This window comes from Larus michahellis, chromosome 7 (genome assembly GCF_964199755.1).
Source record: "Larus michahellis chromosome 7, bLarMic1.1, whole genome shotgun sequence".
Lineage (NCBI taxonomy): Eukaryota > Metazoa > Chordata > Aves > Charadriiformes > Laridae > Larus > Larus michahellis.
The window spans coordinates 10,939,139-10,956,969 of NC_133902.1; the positions used below are offsets into that span (position 1 = coordinate 10,939,139).

Below are 17,831 nucleotides of genomic sequence, written 5' to 3' on the forward strand. Positions count from 1 at the left end.
TGAAATGGAGTGTCAGAGAAATCATGGCTTTCTGCAGTTGAGAACTGTGTCATTTCAAACACTTTTGAGTACTGGTGTGTTCTCAGAAGTGAACTTTTCTCCCGGTAATAAAACCCTGGCCAAATATCGCTGTAGCTCTCAGTAACCAGAAAGCCAGGGAACAAAATGCAGAAGCGTTGTGTAGGATTACAAAAGCATCATTTGATCTTTTAATATCATAAGCCATTTTGTCCAGATGGCAATTATTGTTATTTTTTTTAATTACAGATTATAGCACTGCACCTTCTTTTTCAGAGGGATTAAAAAAGACGTTTTAAGCAAACTTTGCCTCCCATTGCTGAAGATACTCACACGTGACTTCCTGGCACAGTTACATATATATCGTATAATGTCAGTAGCTTTCCTTATTGTAACCTGATATAACTCAATGTGGCAGAAGTAACATATTGTGAGCCATCATGAGCTCGGCTCTTGTGTGCCAGGCTTCTGGGCTGTCCTTCTTCTGTCTCAGTCTGTCTCTTGCAGATTGTATACCACTAGCAAATGTCTGTTTCTTGTCCTCTGCGGACCGCGTCGAGGTGTCTTTGAATCTTTCAGGCTTCTGTGGTTGTGCCTCCTAGCCGTAATTTCACCTGGAAAGCTGAGCACATGCCTGAGCTGGGTTATCGCTCACTGTAACTCGTTGCAAATTGGCACTTCGCTGGGGGAGATACACTACTTCAGACTGCTTTTCGCAAGTTAATCTGTACTCTTTCTCTTTGAATCAGGTAGCCTTACTTATTAGGTTTCATCCGTGTCCTAGGGAAAAGCAGCTGTAAGACCTGCCAAGTCTTTACAGCAGGCAGGGAAAATGTTAAATGCACCTCTCAGTCATTGCAAAAAAATAATTCCATAAAGCATGGCAGTGCCTGGGGGCGTAGGGGTGGCATTGGTCTCCTGGAGCACTTCATCCTGCATCTCTGTCTGAAGTGGTGCCAGTCCTGGGAACTTCGATACACCAGACATGGGGTGCAGCTCATTTTGTGCCTGCTCTAAGTAGGTGTTAGAGCATAAGAGCTCTCGGATGCTGCCAGCCTGCATTGGGTTCAGACCAGTGACCTAGAGAGTTTCTTTTCACAACGTGCACAGAAGTAGGAATTGACAGCAGCGTGGTTGTGATGAGATTTTTCGGCAGCACTCAAGATGAAAGAGCAGATGGTGTTGATGGGAGAGCAGGGTTATAAGGTACAAGATGGGATTGTTATCAAGTTAATAGCAAGACAGCAAATCCCACAGTGCTTTCTATTAGCCTGAAAGATGATAGTTCCCTGTTGGCCTTCATGCGAATCAGAAATGTCCGGTAACGCGGGCCCCAGGAGGCTGCGGAAGCCTTGTTAGTTCATGGTGTTGGTTCTGAGACGTGGCCATCAATTTGTTTGTCTTTGGTCATTCTGACCCTTTTCCCCACTGCCCAGGCCCTGGGAAGCCTTTTAGGGTGTAAAGGAGTCCGAAGACAGAGCTGGGGTAATTCTGGGTTACTTCTAAAACAGAAACGCTGTTAGGGAATATGGGTTCTTTGAAGTGAATCTGGTATTTGCTAGTTTAAAGCCCGAGAAGTGCTGGGCATGTTGCAAGGCCGGCAGCCGGAGCTTCAGCACTTGCACTTCATTTAAAGTAATCCATATTACTCTGCAGTTCTCTGAACTTGAGGAAAAACTTTCTCCTTTAGTCAGCTTGCAGATCCCACAGGCTTTGCTCTCAGCCTCAGATAATCTTCCAGGGATCACTGCTTTGGCTGGTACATTAGGAGCCATTCCGAACTGTGAAAAACATTTCAAAATCCTTTTTATTTGTACTCATTCCAAATTGCCTTTTTCTTTTCACAGGCTAATTATAAAAATTGCTGTAAACATTTTCTGGAGATGGGATCTTCCTATTTATCTAAACTTTGTGCTTGTTGTTTATGTCCTATTTTTTTCCCACATCCCCACGCTTCACTCTGCCGGTTGGGAAGTGTGAAAGCTGTTATGGTAATAGGGAGTGAGATGATTTTCTGCTCTCATAGTGCCAAGGAGATTGGAATGGATGCAGTTCATCTTGGATGAAGGCCCTGCTGCATATACATCATCTTGCTTTAGCCTCTCTGCACGCACAGATACACGGGCAGAGGTTGGTTTCGCTTGGGATAAGGGTCAGGGCTCTTTAGCTTATTTTCAGGATCAGCTCGGCTCCACCGCATGCCCTTGCAGGTGGGTTTTCACCCTTTCTTCGAGGTATTTATACCTGCGGCACGTAGAAGGTGAACTAGTGCCCTCTTTGCTCCTTCCCTCCCTCCCACGGAGCGCCAGTCTGACTTGACAACAAACCCGGAGTCAAAGAGAAGAGGAGGAGGTAGAGCCTGCTTTTAGGCAACTTAAAAATCGAATTGTTACTGCTCACTGTTTGGTTTGCTTGCATTGGTGTATGATTAGCTTTGTCGTGGGGGATAATTGAAAGGAACGTGGATCAATATCTAAATATACATTAGGGCGTATTAAAAGGCTTAGAACCAGTGGTCTGTTAAAAAGGAGGTTATTTCAATTCCTTTGTACACCGTCTTACTTCCAAAATGATATATTAGAGTATGACAAAACCTGCTGAATAAATCAAAAGATGTTTCTTCTGGGAGAATTGCAAATATTCTCTCAAAACGTGGTTCCCTTTCGGGGAGTATAGAAAGTCAAGTCTGGATTTTGGCTGTGCAAACTTAGAATCTGAATAGTACGTTATTTCATGTTATTGATGGATGTTTGAAAGAGGGGGCATGGGATGCCAGGGCTTGGTGCAACAGCACCTTTAGGGATGAATTCCTAACCAAGGTATTGTTTGTCTGGCAGCGTATCCCTAACAAGTGAAGATGAATTGGCAAACCAGAAGCGAAGCTGTTGTGTGGTGCACCCCACAGACAATAACTCCATAAAATATGAATCTCAAATACACTTCAGACAAAGCGCTGACACTGTAGGTTTTGAAATAAATGGTGTATTTTGCTCAACTGCAAAGATGAATGCAGTGTTGAAAATTAAGCTGTTGTGTACTTCTTGTACATGTGCAAACGTAAACAGCTATTAATATTATAAGAAATAACCAGGTTCCGCTGGTGCTGGTTAGGGGCTGTTTGTAGATGCTAATGCTGGGGGTTTCAAAAGTGTAACAAAAAATGAGCAATCCTGTGGCGTGATCGGCTCTTCCCTGCCTGGCTGGGGGATGTGATGGCTGGAAATTCTGCATCTCCGTTCCCCCTGCTGCACTTGTCCTTTGATTACAAAAGGACAGCTCTCGAGGGATGTCGTTGTGCATTTTCCTGAGATAAAATAATAGCTCTGTGTTTTGTGACCCTGGAACTTTAGGTCCTGCCAGATGCTAATGAACCAGTGGAAAACATCCAGGGCCTGGTAATTGCTTTGAGCCACAGCTGTTTGTGCTTGGTACGTGGTGTCAGAGCTCACTTCTTCGGTGGCTGTGCCCTGTGATATTGCCCCCAGGTCCCCCCGGGGACTCCTGGGTCAATGCAGCGAGCAAACTTCCTATAATTGGGTACAAGAGAGCGCGGTGTCCGTGTGGACACAGGCAGCTTGAGGATGAGTCACGCTCTTGACACCACCTCTGTGGCTCACACTGGGTGGTTGCAGTACATCCCGGGCAGTGCCAGCAGCTGGGAAGGAAGCGAGGCACTCGCACTGACCTGATCTCATTTGAACATACAGCCAGATCTGTCCTGTTTATTCATTTGCAACTTCAAACCCCAGCTTGTTAGGTGCAGAAAATAGAAGGTGCCAATAAAAATCAGTGTGTTAATTTGCTTTGGCTGTGTGTTCCCTGTAGGAGACCTTCCCATCCAGTATTGCCTTTGCACGATGTGATTTCTGGTGTTTCCATAGACCTGAAAAAGACGGAGGCATTTTACCACCCTTTTAGCATACGTTAATTCTCCCACAGAAGTGTAGGATTAAAGGGAGAGTGGGAATACTGTTCTGTGGCATCAGTGGAAAGCCGTTTCTGACAGCTATGAGTGTGGACGGCGGTGATTTGAAGCTTGGCTGCTGTTGTGTTGAGGGGCGTTGGAAGGGACTCGCTGGCCCCGGTGCCCGGCTGAGCAGGGGCAGGAAGGGGTCTGGGTGCAGCGTGGGGCTGAGCAGCCTCATCGCAGTTGAGGGACGGACTGGGGCATCTTCCCACCTGCAAGACCACACAGGGAGGTTAGAGCCATACCTTCAATTAAATGAGGTGGCTGTTATTGGCCATTATTGGTATTTGGATCCCTTGTATAAGCCTGAGTTTATGAAAAGTTCTAAAAACCTCTGTTGGCGAGTGAAAGAGCAGCCAGGCTTTCAAAGTTACAGCTTTCATATGAGGCACCGAGACCATTACCACTATTGATAGTACTTTTTAGGTGAGTAATATTGACAAACTAGGTTTCAGGATCTGTCTCATCCGCTATAGATCTCTGTGTGTACACATAGTAGGAGGTGGTCAGTCAGTGGTACACGTGTTTATTCCATCTCACTCAGCCTATGAAAAAGACACCTAGACCTAGAAAAGGTACAGAGAATGATGAAAAGGATCTGTGGAGACATGCACAGCTTTCCTACAAGGAGAAATTTAATAGTCTGGGAGTCTCCAGTCCCCAAAAGGTGCGATATAAGGGAGACGAGAAAAATCTGTAAAATCATAACTGATCTGAAAATAATGAGAAGCAAATTATTCTCTTTTTTTGCAGGAGAGCATACTGTGAGACTCCCACTTCAATAACCAGACAGCTGGTGAAAAACAACAAAATGAGGCCACTTTCTCCTACTGCATTTAGTGAAATTCTGAACCTCCTTCAGCATCTTACGGAAACATAAAGAGCTTCAGCTACATGCTTGACAAATGCAGGTCCATCTGTGTTATTAGACGTGACGCTGTGGGCACTCGAGATTTCTTACATTGTTCCCTTGTGCATCTCAGAGTGTTTGGGCACAGGATGCTGGGCCAGATAGCTCTGCTCCAGAACAGCCCTTTCTGTATACAGCGGAAATACAGTAGGCTGATTATATTCATCCTGTACTTTGCAACTTGATATTCACTGCTCTGTGGTGTGCTTGGGGCTGGGAGATTTGCAGCGAGCTGCAACCAAATCAATGTGTCTCATTAAACCAGAGGCAGGGAATCGGGCAGGCTTTCCGAAGGGACAAAGGAACAAGTAGTCTGATGGGTGTCTTCCCAGGATTTATTTATGCATTAGCTTCATGTTGATAGTGGTGGTTGTTTTGTTGGGGTTTTTTGTTTGTTTGGGGGTTTTTTGGTGTTTTTTTTAAAGTGTCTTTACAGATACCACGTTAAAGCATTAGCCTGACAGCATCAGAGCTTAACAAGTGGGTATGTAGAGGGGGGGCTGAGAAAGGCGGGGAGCAGAGGAGAGCATGACTCCTGATGACTTGCTCCGGTTACATGGTAGCATTACTGCAGCTGCAGAATTGGAAAGGAGATATTTGCTTTATGCTTAAGAGGCTTTATTGTTTCTAAACTATATATAGTTCCGTAATCTTTCTTTAGATGGGGGAGGGCACTGTGGGGCAGCCTCCGAAGCATCGCCACCCTACTGGGTAGGAGAGCGAGGGGTTAACGCGCTGGTGTAGGGTTCTCCGAATGGGCAAGCTCATTGTCAGAATAATGTTTAGCCAGGTGTTAATCTGTGTCTGGAGGGAAGTGCTGGAATTCATTATTCATCCCACTGGGGGAGGTCATGGTCCTGGGAGGCTGCCAGCGCTGGAGCCAGCCTCCTGGCTTTACTGACATGTGCCATTTGTGATGAATGCAGCTGAAGTCCATTTGAGGAATTCTCTTGTCAGGCAGCCAAGCTGACAGCGAACCGCGGAGCGAAGGCATTCGCCGAGCTCTCTTGCAGCAAGCGAGATCGCACTCAGCGTTGGGAGGGCAGGAGGGGACAAACTGGAACTGCGGAAGGAAAGCATCGTTTTTTCTTGCTCTCCTTTTTTTTTTTTTATTTTCTCCCACCCTGCGCTTCCCCTAAATACTGCGCTCCCCTTGGAAAATTGCCGTCTCTGACGGAAAGAGTGCTGGCACGCTGCTTTTCAGCAGCAGGATAGGTTTGGGTTGCTTTTTTGTTTTTTAACAAGGGCAGGAGGTGACACAATGATCAAGTCAAGTTGGTTCTACGTCAAGTTCAAGTATGCAGAGAAGGTAAGTGGTACGTTTTCTCCTGCAGCCTTTCCCAAGGGATTGCTGCGTGGTCGCCTGCAGCCCCCTTCCCTTGAGGGGCAGCTCTGGCCACCAGCCGAGCGAACGCGGCTGAGAAGTTTTGCTGGTGAATTTGTTTTTCCATGGCTTGATAGGGAACACTGTGCCGAAAGCCAGTGCAGCGCAGGGTATGGGCTTGGAATGTGACAGCCGCAACTTCGGCATGGTGCAAGTGGAAGAGGAAAGGAAAGCTCAGATCTAATTCCTGTGGTGCTGTGTCAGTTAAAAAAAAAAAACCCAAACACAAAACAGTGATAGAGATGTATTTGTTTTTCTCATGTGGAGCTTGAAAGGCAGGAATATTTCTTGTTCTGTAGAGCCGGTCATGAGATGTGACCGGCTTCTGCAGGGCAGTCAGTTCTTTTCTTCTCCTTTAGTAACAAAGTAAATATTTAATTACCTGTAATTATTACGGAAAAAAGAAGGTTTATTGATCAAAAAGTAGTGAGATGTATTCTAACGCTGTTTGCTGGAGGTTTTACTGTGGAACTTGCTGCATTTCTTATTGTGTGGAACACGGTGCTTTCTGTTGGATTTTCCTTTTACACTCCCCTTGCACTTTATCTTGCCTGTCCCTTGGTACCCAGATGCCTGGGGGAAACAGAGGGACGGGGAGAGGATGGACCAGGATTTCAGCAGGGACCTGCTCGACTGCGATGTGTTTTCACTGAATATGTCCCTGGAGGGTTTCCTGCCCCAGGTTAAAGACTGATCTTGTTGCCAGTAACGCTGAGACCCAGGCAGAGTATTTGGGTGTAGCATTGCTGTTTTCTTCAATCCAGCAAAATGGGGAGGAGAACAAGACAGCTTTTTTTGTGAAAATATTAGGAAGTCTCACTATCTGTTCCATAGCCATCCTCGAGCAGTCAGCAACTTGGTATTCTTAAAACAGGGGGGAAACCCACGCGTGTGCCGTTAGCCTGAAATTTTCTGTTCTGGCAAATAGTCCCACTTTGATTTATTTCTTGTCTTTGTGCCTCAAGTTATACTGCACACAGTGAAAGCATATATATTTCATTTAACAAGAAGCATATATATTTCATTTAACAAGATTGTCCTATCATTTATCCCAGGCTGCAAATAGCATATTTAACAAAGTCCCAGATTTAACTATTCCGTTTTCATTTGTTTTGGGAAGTCTTACAAAGGCAATTTGACTGCAAAATCCACTTTATTAGGCAGTTATATTTTATCTCCTTGATGTTTCCCTACAATAATTCCATGTTATTTAATGTCATATCAGACCTGTAAACATCTATACCAAAACAAATCGAGTCTGCATATTTAGCGTATGAAATCAGTAGTTATCTGCAAGCGGGTGAGGTCAGTTATTTAAAATGCCAGGGATTTTTTTTTCACCTTACGTTTTCATTTTGTGATTTTTTTTTTTTTTTTAAATACTCCTTGCAGTTCAACCAGAAAGGCCTGGAGTCCCTGAACAGTGCAGATAATGTTCCTGCTTTTCTGTCACCGGGTGATTTTTGTGTGTGCGTTACATAACCTGTCATACCAGTTTTGTCAGAGACAGAGATTTTGGAGACCTACAACCTGGGAAATTTGAACATGGATGAAATCCAGGAAACCCGTTTAATCTGTATTCTTCTTAGAGTTACTTGTGCCTTACAAGATTTTCTTCTGATTCACCAGGGGAGTTGCCAAGTCTGTTCATCTGTTCAGGGTAAAAAAAAAATACAGAACCATAATGCACGCACACAGGAAGACAAAAGCTGAAGTGCACGCCTCGGCGTTTATTGAATTTCATGTGTGATAAGAGACCGTTAGTCCTTTGCGTGGATGTGAGGGTTTCCTCATGGAAGGTGTCTCAGAAATGTAGGTCTTGGCTACGAGGCGGGGATGTGCCCTCTTGCTAAACGAGGGGTTTGTGTCAAGGTTCTTGTTGCGGTTGGTGCTTGGCTTATTCTGCATTAGCTTCAAGTCTTGTCTGCCTGTAAAAATTGTGCTAGTGGGACTGAAGTGTGAATTGACGCTGAATTTATTAAAGTGGCGCAGCTCTCTGCCTGGACGCTGTGGGGACGCACTCCACGAAACGAGTGCTTCTGCGGCAGGGCAACCATAGTGGTTTACAGAATTAGGTCAAATTCTTTTGCAACTCTTCCATGTTGTCACGGTTTTAGAAATAGGGTTTATGTTAGCTAAGCTGAAGTACCTTTGAAACGCTCAAACCAGCTTTTTACAGCAGTTTGTCTAAATAGATTTAAAGTCTCACTTGGAGATGCGGTTTCTCGTTTCCAGTTGACAGAAGTGGGGGCAGCTGCAGGAGCGAGTGTTCCCACCGTTGCCAGCGGTGGTTCTCGTGCAGCCACGTGGAGACACGGGGCCGGGAGTGGATCCAACTGGAACCGAACAGTGTTTATTCCTTTTTTTGGGCTGGCTTCCTTTTCAGTCAGATGAGCGTGTGTCCCAGTTTACCCCAAGCGCACAGCCATAAAGGATGTACCTGAAAATACCTGGTTGAGGGTGACTAGAAAGGACAGTGATGTCTCTTCTGGCAGCAGCCTGTGAAAACTAAATTAATTTAAGTTTGCTCTCCTCATTTGGAAGTGTTACACAATCTCTGTTAAGGGAGGTCATCTGAGGTTAGGGAAAGGTGTCCTCACATCAATGCAATACCTTGGTTAACCATCAGAATTAAAACTGCTTTTCCTCTGTGTGCCACAGTACCGACAGTGCACTGCTCCCTCTTAATTCTGTTGTAAAGAAGTTCATTGACATTTTTATTAGCCGGCTGGCTTCGATGAAGTTGACATGCTTGCCTCTGGCCATCACAAAATTTTTATTTTATTTTTTTTTTTTTGCTTTTGATTTGCTTTGGAAGATTTTGCTGTCTGAAGACCCCTCAGTGATAAAGCATATATATTTATATACATGTCAGAGCTAACTCTGCAGGCAGCTTATTTATTGTAAAATATTCCTTCGCATCTAGATTGTCAACCTGTTTTATTCTCCTGGCGTCACAACGCTGTACTGCTATAAACTGCTCTGTTGATTGCGTTTGAACGATGCTCATCCCATCTGGGTTACCTGCTGATAGACCCGAACTGAGGTTTGGTGGTGTGACTTGCCTGAGCTTCAAGGATATTCACCCCTCCCAGGTCTTCTGGGAGCTTCCAATCTCATCACATCCACCTGGCACCTTGAAATCTCTTACCCAGTCAAGTGAGTGTCGTCTGCCTGCGTGTGCAGTGGCTGTTTTGTAGTGGCAGGAGAAAAATTCAGTGGCCATGCCTTTGCGGCTGCAACAGAATGTCTGAGAAAGGGTCTAAAACTGTCTTTGGATGTTCACCTTTTATCCCAAAGACATGCTGGAACTGGAAACAGAGGAGATAGATGTTGGATAAAGGGATGTACTTTGGCATGGTGGCTTGCTCAAGTCATCCAAACAGTTATTTTAAGTTGTGTTAGAGAAGTGCTGTAAAACTATTTCACAGCAGCATATTTTTAATTGTGATTAAAATAATCGGATAATGAAACTAACTAAAGTAGAAATCTGCACAACTTCATCTTGAGTCTATTATCAAGTTAATTGCAAACATTCTGTTTTATAAACTTCAAGGGAGCCTACTGGAAAAAACCCAAAGTTTTTATGTTTACCCTTTCAAAGATTTAATATAAGGTCATTTGGACACGAGCCATTTTTACATAATGCCCATATTCAGTCTGAGTGCATTTACACTGTAATTAAAATTCAACGGCTTCATACAAATAATAGTGCTGACTCTAGGAAATCAGTTTGATCTGGGGCGGGGGGGGGAAGGCGAGCTCTTGGAAATGTATGAAATTCTGGAAAGTGTGGGAGCTGTGGCGGGGGTGGCAGGACGGGCGGGCAGCCTGGCTCCGGGTGCTGCTGCTGGCAGCTGAAGGGGCTCGTGGATGATGTTGGAGGACTTGAAAGGTTTTTGCTTTGTCCTTGGAAAGCCCAGTCCCTTGTTTGAGGTTCATTCATAGATATTGCTGAACTGAAGTGAAGCTTAATTTTCCTGTTCCCAGCAGTGCCGAAGGGAGAGAAGCGCTGTATTCCTAGCTGGAAAATTAGATTAAAACACCCGGTACCTAGATGAAGCGTACATTCATTTCTTCCTCAAACGTAGGACTCTGACTACTCTAAAAGGCAGTTTACAGTTTTGGCAGCTAACATAAAAAGCCTTAAGGACAAGCAACCACTTTGAATGTTCGAAGGGCTTTATTTCCAGCAGAAAGATTTCAATTACAGTCATTTTCCTCCAGTAAGTACAAAGAGGTAAATGGAACCCCTGTTTCAAATGTTAAGCTTGCAGACTACATTATTACCAGTTGTACTTTGAAAGTGAAGGATAAAGCCAATCTAAATCAAAGCCTTGATTCCAAATTACTTTTTAAGAGTACGATGAGGTCTGCACCCGGTAATTCAGGCACTTGGTGCTGAGCAGCACATAGCGCATCAAATGTGACTTCCATCAGCTTGTGTTGCTCTGCTGGGGGGATTGGGGCAGGAAGCATCTTTCTTGACAAGCACTGAGAGTTGCATCTTGAAAGGGCTGCTCTGCAGCTGGAGATGCATGTGTTGGCTGTATTTTTAGAGAATTTAGGGTTTTTTCTTTCTTCTCTGACTTTGCTCGTTATTTGTCTTGTCTCTTATAACAGTAATTTGACAAAGATTTGGTTGTTTGTCTCCCGTGCGGCACAACCTCTCCTCCCTCCCGCTCCCCACAAGAAGGTCTCTATCCCAGGACCATTTCCTCCCCTTGCTGGGGTAGGGAACATATTTTTCAGAAGTGCATGGTTTTTTAGACCGCATATTGAAACGTACACAGTATTTGAATAACACAGGTGCTCCAAAGAGCCGGATAGCCAAGGTGATAAATTGGTCTGGTGACCTGAGCTCATTGAGACATTCATTTTCCCTGGAACAGGGTTGGTGGAGTGGGGGAGAACTGCTTGAGTGGGTGCCTTTTTGTGTCAGAGCTGTGCCCAGAGGAAGGGCAGGAGTTAACCAGCTGCTCCTAGAGCAGCTCCCTCTTCCAGGGAGGCTGGTGCTCTTGGCACTCAAACCATCCTTGCTGGTGCCTGGGAGGTGGGAACCCACCTGCTTTTTCTCCAAAAGTGTTTGCTGGAGCTAATTGTGCTAATTTTATTTATTTATTTTTTGCTACTTCTTTTCCTCATCGCTTTGTAGATGGATTTCTGCAGGTGTGAAATCAGATGTTATTCCCTAAACTGACGGAGATGACAAGCAAAGGGTTGTGTCTTTCCAGATTACTCTGCACAGACACCTGGTTCAGTATTTTTATCACTTTTAGCTGCTGAAATTTTTCCTTTCCTGCCTATGAATATTAAAATGTTGCATTTTTTTTAAAATCGTGTTGCAACTGTCACTACCAGCGTTTTAGGGGAATGAGTGAGATACTTGTCATTTTATGTGCTTGCGTGCTGATATTGGGCCTACTAAACAAACTCAGGAAAATTGATGTAGGTGTTTGCTTTACCTGTAAATATGGATTATTACAAGTGTGCCCTTCTGCTTCAGGGGCCCGTGCTCACTTGGACTCAGCTGCTTCCCCCCCCGGCTTGCTGGGTGACCCTGTGTTTGCAACTCTTCCCACAGCCCTATCGCAGAGAATTGCCTTGCTTCCTATTTTGGCTTTTGCTTATCACATTATGAATTTATCTGGCGTTTCTGTGAACACAAAGGTGTCTAAAGACGATAGGTGCTTGCTGACAGTAGATGCAGCCCGGACTGCAGTGCGCACTCACAGCCCAGAAAGCCACCTGCACCCTGGGCTGCGTCCCCGGCAGCATGGGCAGCAGGGCGAGGGGGGGGATTCTGCCCCTCTGCTCCGCTCTGGGGAAGAGTACTCCAGGATGCACCTGGAGTACTGCATCCAGCTCTGGAGTCCTCAGCACAAGGACACGGAGCTGTTGGAGCGGGGCCAGAGGAGGCCCCGGAGATGCTGGGAGGGCTGCAGCCCCTCTGCTGTGAGGACAGGCTGAGAGAGCTGGGGGGGTTAAGCCTGGAGAAGAGAAGGCTCCGGGGAGACCTTCCAGCCCCTTCCAGTCCCTCAAGGGGCTCCAGGAAAGCTGGGGAGGGACTCTGGATCAGGGAGGGGAGCCATGGGACGAGGGGGAATGGTTTTACACTGGAAGAGGGGAGATTTAGATGAGATGTTAGGAAGAAATTCTTTGCTGTGATGGTGGTGAGCCCCTGGCCCAGGCTGCCCAGAGAAGCTGTGGCTGCCCCATCCCTGGAGGGGTTCAAGGCCAGGTTGGATGGGGCTTGGAGCAACCTGGTCTGGTGGGAGGTGTTCCTGCCCAGGGCAGGGGGTGGAACAAGATGATCTTTAAGGTCCCTTCCAACCTAAACCCTCCTATGATTCTATAACTGCTGCTGCACTTTGCTCAAGGCTGCCAAGTAGATCTGAGCAATGTTTTTCCCTTGTTTTGGCCTCAAAGGCTGGGTTTGGCTGGCACACCAGCAATAACCATAGGCTCGCCTCTCCAGGGCCTTGTGTGCCCAGTGAAAAGCGTAGGCGGGCTGAAACCCAGAGGAAGAAATGCCAGCGTTTAGCCCCACGAGCCGCACATCAAAAAGTACCCGGTGGTTTTCTTCTGCTCCTGGGTCTGCAGAATTGAGTGAAGTTCAGCCAAACCTCCTGCAAGGAATAACCTCCTGCAACGTGAGTGATGTGCTCTGCCCTGGCTCCCTCTCTTTATTTCTGTGCTATTAAATGAAAAGTGGTGGATGGGCCATGGAATTGCAAGCGGGTGCAGGCTGCAAGCGCTTAATCTCTGTGTGTGTTATATTCTCCACCTGGTCCTTATGGTCGTAAAGGTAGCTCAGATTTCTAAGCATTGCTGAAGATTGTTGGGCTAAGTAATGGTTACTTATTTATTTCGATTGAAATGTATCTTTCTCCAAATCTGACAGTTCTTGGTAGTTGGATCAGTTCTGGGGAGAGCTCTTGCATGCTTTTAGATAGGGGCATTTTAAGATGTTAAATCTTTCTGATTTCTTTCAGTTCTGCAAATTAAACGTTTGCAGTTTGCTTTTTGCTATAAAACTACTGTGTAACCTTTTGAAGGGCCTATAGGTTCATTTGGCTCTCTCCAGGAATATGGTAGAGATTTAAAAGACTTTTCTTCCTTGAACCCAGGGCAGTCGCTGCATCCTGCATATCAGGATGAACCCAGGGCTGCTCCCGCCTGGGCTGATGCCGGGAGCCCCGTGGGACTCGCAGCTGCCCGGCATGGCTGAGTCCTGAGGAAGTCCGAGTGCCACCCGTCTTCCCCTTGGTATTTCTCCCAAAGGCAGTCACTGGAGCAGAACTGTTTAAGCCTCTTGGTGTCACTTCAGGATCTTCTCATCTCTAAGTGGGAATATGTAGGGTTCTTTTTCCAACTGGAGCTGGCTTCTGGACAGCTTTGTCTTTAATATGATTTGGGATCTAGCCCTGAAACTTTTCCATCTTTAGTCCTGGTTTTTTGGCATGTATTTGTGAGACTAGGGAGAATTGCATACTAGTGGGAAAAGTCAGTGGCAGGTAAAATAGCAAGGAAAAAAAAGCCCCGTTACATTCTTCTGATGTAAATTTTTAATCAAATATATTTTCTTCTGTTAAGCAACTTTTACAGCCCGCTGCACAAAACATACAACCAAAAAACTTAGCACAATGAGCTGCATGTAATAGGCTAGCAATGCATTCATTACACATTTTTAGGTGTGTAATGCATTTAAATCCATTTTTCTGTTCGTGGCTGTGTGGCCTTCAAAAGGTAATTAGAATTTGCACAGTCTTGCTTTCATAGTTCCTTAGGTTTTCTTCAGATTGCAACACTTTGCAGAGCTTTATTAGAAGTGGTCTTTTTTGTAACAAGAAGGAAATAAAATTTAAAGTACACTAGGAAATACAATTTTAAATACATTAGAAAGCTGGAAACTTTGTATCAAAATTTCTAAGATGATTGTAGGGTGATTGGTATCATTGAACACTTCTTCAGCACAGCCGGATTGAAGAGTTGGTAGCTGATAGCCTAGGTTGTAATAGCAGTAATAATTACATTAAATAACACTTTTCGATCCAAATAATTAGAGGTAAGTTTTGTAGCAGCCCTGTGGACCGTGGATGTAGCAGTATCTTTTTTACGGGTGACCAGACTCAGTGGTATCATCGCTGTTTGTGTCTTCTACGCAAGGACTCCTGCCTGGGGGCCCTCACTTGAAACCAAGGTGCTGCCCCCACCTGCAGGGTGTCGGGGACTCCTCCTCTTCCAAACTAGGGCCAAGTGTGCCTGTAGGTGTTGAGTTGGCAGGCTTGGAGATGCTGCCAGTCAGAGAGGCGTGAAGTCAGTGACTATACCAGCAGTCGTCTTCTGCATTTTCAGCACCCCTGTTCTGATTTTCTGCTTCCCAAGCTGCTTCTGTTACGAGACTCCAGCTCCCGTTTGGCATCTGTCTACACATTGCTGGGCTGGACCTCGCTGACCTCTGCTCAGTGATACTGCTAATAATTGTAGTAACACCCTCAGTACTGAAGACCTCTGAAAACGTGATATTCTTCATGGTTTCTGGGGGCTTTGGCCAAACAGGGTGTGCATTCACGGCTGTGCCAGGAGCCGGCAGGCACAGGAGCGTGTGTCGGGTTGGAGCGATGTGGGCAAGAGCTCTCTGAGCCTTGTGAACGTGCTGTACCCGGTGAGGTCCAACCTAAGGTGAGGCAGTGCCACCGGAGGTCGGAGGAGCGTGTGCCAGCTGCCTTCTCTTGGGCGATGAGCCGTGTAAGGCCTTCTGCTGCCTGGGAGGGACCGTTTGGGGGCAGGTAAAGAAAAGACTCAAGCATGGCTGGGGACGCACAAATGCAGGGGAATCATTTTGAGCGGCTGTTTGGGACACAGCTATTGACTTGTAAGGCTGTGGTGTGTTTAGCGCTGTAAGCAGTAACGCGTAGGTACTTGATAGATTAATATTCAGGACACAGTAGAGGAGAGAGGCTGGCTGGGGGGATGTCACACGCAATCTGTTCATCTAGAATTATTTTCTGTTTTGAAGCTAGATTCACCAATTCTGTAGATGGGAAGAAAAAAAAAAAATTTACAGGCTTACTCTGATTTTTTAATTTTTTATTCCCCTCTTCCCCCCGGACTTCATTTGCCTGAGGGCTAGTTATGCCCTTTAATTATGTAAGAACTGGGTTTTGTTTACAGTTTGTAATAAAACTGATAAAAGATTAACAAGGTGCTTGTGAATCATTTTAAGCAAATTAAAGCTTCGAAAGACTTACAACTGCAAATATTTAAAAATTGTAAAGCAGAAGAATAAGAACGCACCAGATCAGATAATCAAGTTATTGGATTTGTTTGGGAGAAAAAATAATCTTGTTTGCAATTGGGTGTGAGAGCAGCATCGCCTGCTTTATCAAATATTTATGTGTGCTTTTAGCAAATTTGAAGGTACTGGTTGTACGAAACAGAACTGGGTATGTTAAAATCTTGCTTTATTTCGGTGTGGCGTAGGTGCACGGACAGAGCATGGGGCGGAGAAGGGATTCAGAGTACGTGTGTCTCGGTTCCCTGCAGCGGCAAGCCTGTGCCAAAGCATCTACACTTTATGCTGCGTTAAAGGACTGTGTTGACTCTCCCCTAAAACGATCCTTAACGCCCCACATGCAATGCTGGACTCTGAGCTGATTTCCATGCAGGAGTGAAATCGGGGAGGTTTTAGCTCCAGTTCAGGGCAATAGTGAGATCTTGGGGTTATAATGCATCTTTCCGTCAAAAACATCAGCACAGCGCTCAGTAGCCGAGAAAAGACTTAATCAACTAAAATATTAGGAGAGGTGCTGAGCACGGGACAGGGAACACTGCTGTGTTCCTGTGTTTCAGTGCTATGAAATCCCTGATTTACCTGTGTCACGGACACATTCTGCAGTTCTCGTCCTACCCTCTCCAAAGACTTGCAGACACCGTAAGCGCTCAGAGAAGAGCCGCAAGGCTGTTCAGAGGTTTCCGACTGCCTCTGTGTGGGAAAGAACTAAACGAACTAGGACCCTTTAGCTGGGTAAACAGGTAGAGGAGATGTGTCAGAGGTCTGTGAAATGAAGTGGGACACAGGGAGGATGGGGTTGTTTGTTGCCTTCCGACACAAGAACTTGGGGACGTCAAAGGAGGTCACTAAGAGCCAGGTTGAAGGAGATCAGAAGTAGGTGGTTCTTTGTGAAGGCGTTGACTGGTGCAACTGGTTGTTGAAGGAAGTTGTGGGTGCTAAAATTTTACATCGCTTCTGGGAGAGTGGACAAATTAATGGATTGCCACTGAGCAGGCAGAATCCACATCAGGAGGTCACTGAGCTGGAAATGGCTGGAGATGGAAGCAAGATGTATGTATATAAATAGAGAGAGACAGGAGTATTATATATACTTAGCCTATTTTTGTTCTCTTCCTTTGGACATCCATTTATGGCCACTGTTGGAAAGAGGATGCTGCACAAGCTGAGCCTTTGATCTGGCCCAACAGCCGTTCCTCTGTGCCGGTGGTGCTGGGGCAGCTCATTCGGAAACATCCTCTCTTACACGACGAGTATTACATAAAACTGGTGCTCTTCAACACCCACCGAGCTTAGCAGCTGTGGAGCTGACTGTGATGTTACCTTAAAAGAAAGGCATATCATGTAGTGATTATGGCTTGGTGTTAATAGCCGGATTCCTAGTTTTCTGCCAAAAGTGCTATGGGACTGGAAGAAGAATCTCATTTTTCCTCTTCTCTGTGCTTCATTTTCTCCACCCATAAAATGGGTGTGAATGCATGCATGTTATTGGGGTTATTATCTATGGGGTATTTTGGGAAGAATTACAGTGCCTTTCTTTGAAGCTATTGGAAAAGATACAGTACAAAGAGGAGGCAAGCAGAGTTTCTATTGCCAGGTTCCCAGAAAAGTTTCAAGATGGGTCAATAATTGCATCACAGAGCTCTTTAGCACCCCAGTGAAAAATCAGTACAACCCTTTAAGCCTGAATTATGTTCGCAATCAAAATGAGGTGACAAGAAACTTCTGGAGCAGATGAGGAGAGTTTGAGTCTAATTAAATGGAGTCATTTTATTCCTTTGGGAAAGAGCTGTGAAAGCTAACACGGTAACATGGCAGGTTCAAAGGTCCGTGTGTAGATCCTAATCTGCTTAAAAGATGGGGTAGAATTTCACTGACCGTATCATAGACTCGGGTTCAGTAACTGAATCGTTCCTTTCTTGAACATCCAAATATAAACTGAGAAAGACGACAGTGGAATTTAAAGGAGGTAAATTAAGATCTGCCCGTGTATAACTGCTACCTATCACTCAGTGATGACAGAAATATTCTAAAAGCTCGTTTTTCCCACCCTTTTCAGTTGGCATCGTTGCATGACTTTCATGGCAGCTCTAACATACCTTGCTGAAGTTACACTTCGAGGCAAATATCTAATCTGTAGGTCTCGGCAATGTTTTAAAATGTCTCCTTTTGCTCTCCCCTATGGCTGATTTTTCCATTTTGCTCTGCACTTTGGCAAATGAATTATAACCAGCTTGAGCTCGCACAGGTGGGTAGG

The 17,831-nt window shown here is 45.4% G+C and overlaps 1 protein-coding gene across 7 annotated transcripts in view; it reads left to right on the top strand.

Moving 5' to 3' along the window:
- AUTS2 (activator of transcription and developmental regulator AUTS2) overlaps positions 1–17,831 on the top strand; it is an 805,701-nt gene that overhangs the window by 257,717 nt on the left and 530,153 nt on the right. For 2 of the 7 annotated variants that reach the window (XM_074595102.1, XM_074595103.1), the window contains exon 1: positions 5,114–6,204. The exons of the other annotated variants lie outside the window; for them this stretch is intronic. In XM_074595102.1, coding sequence (XP_074451203.1) covers positions 6,157–6,204 — 48 coding nt within the window. In that variant the 5' untranslated portion in view covers positions 5,114–6,156. Of the gene's footprint in view, positions 1–5,113; positions 6,205–17,831 lie in introns of those variants that run through there. 7 annotated transcript variants of the gene reach the window in all.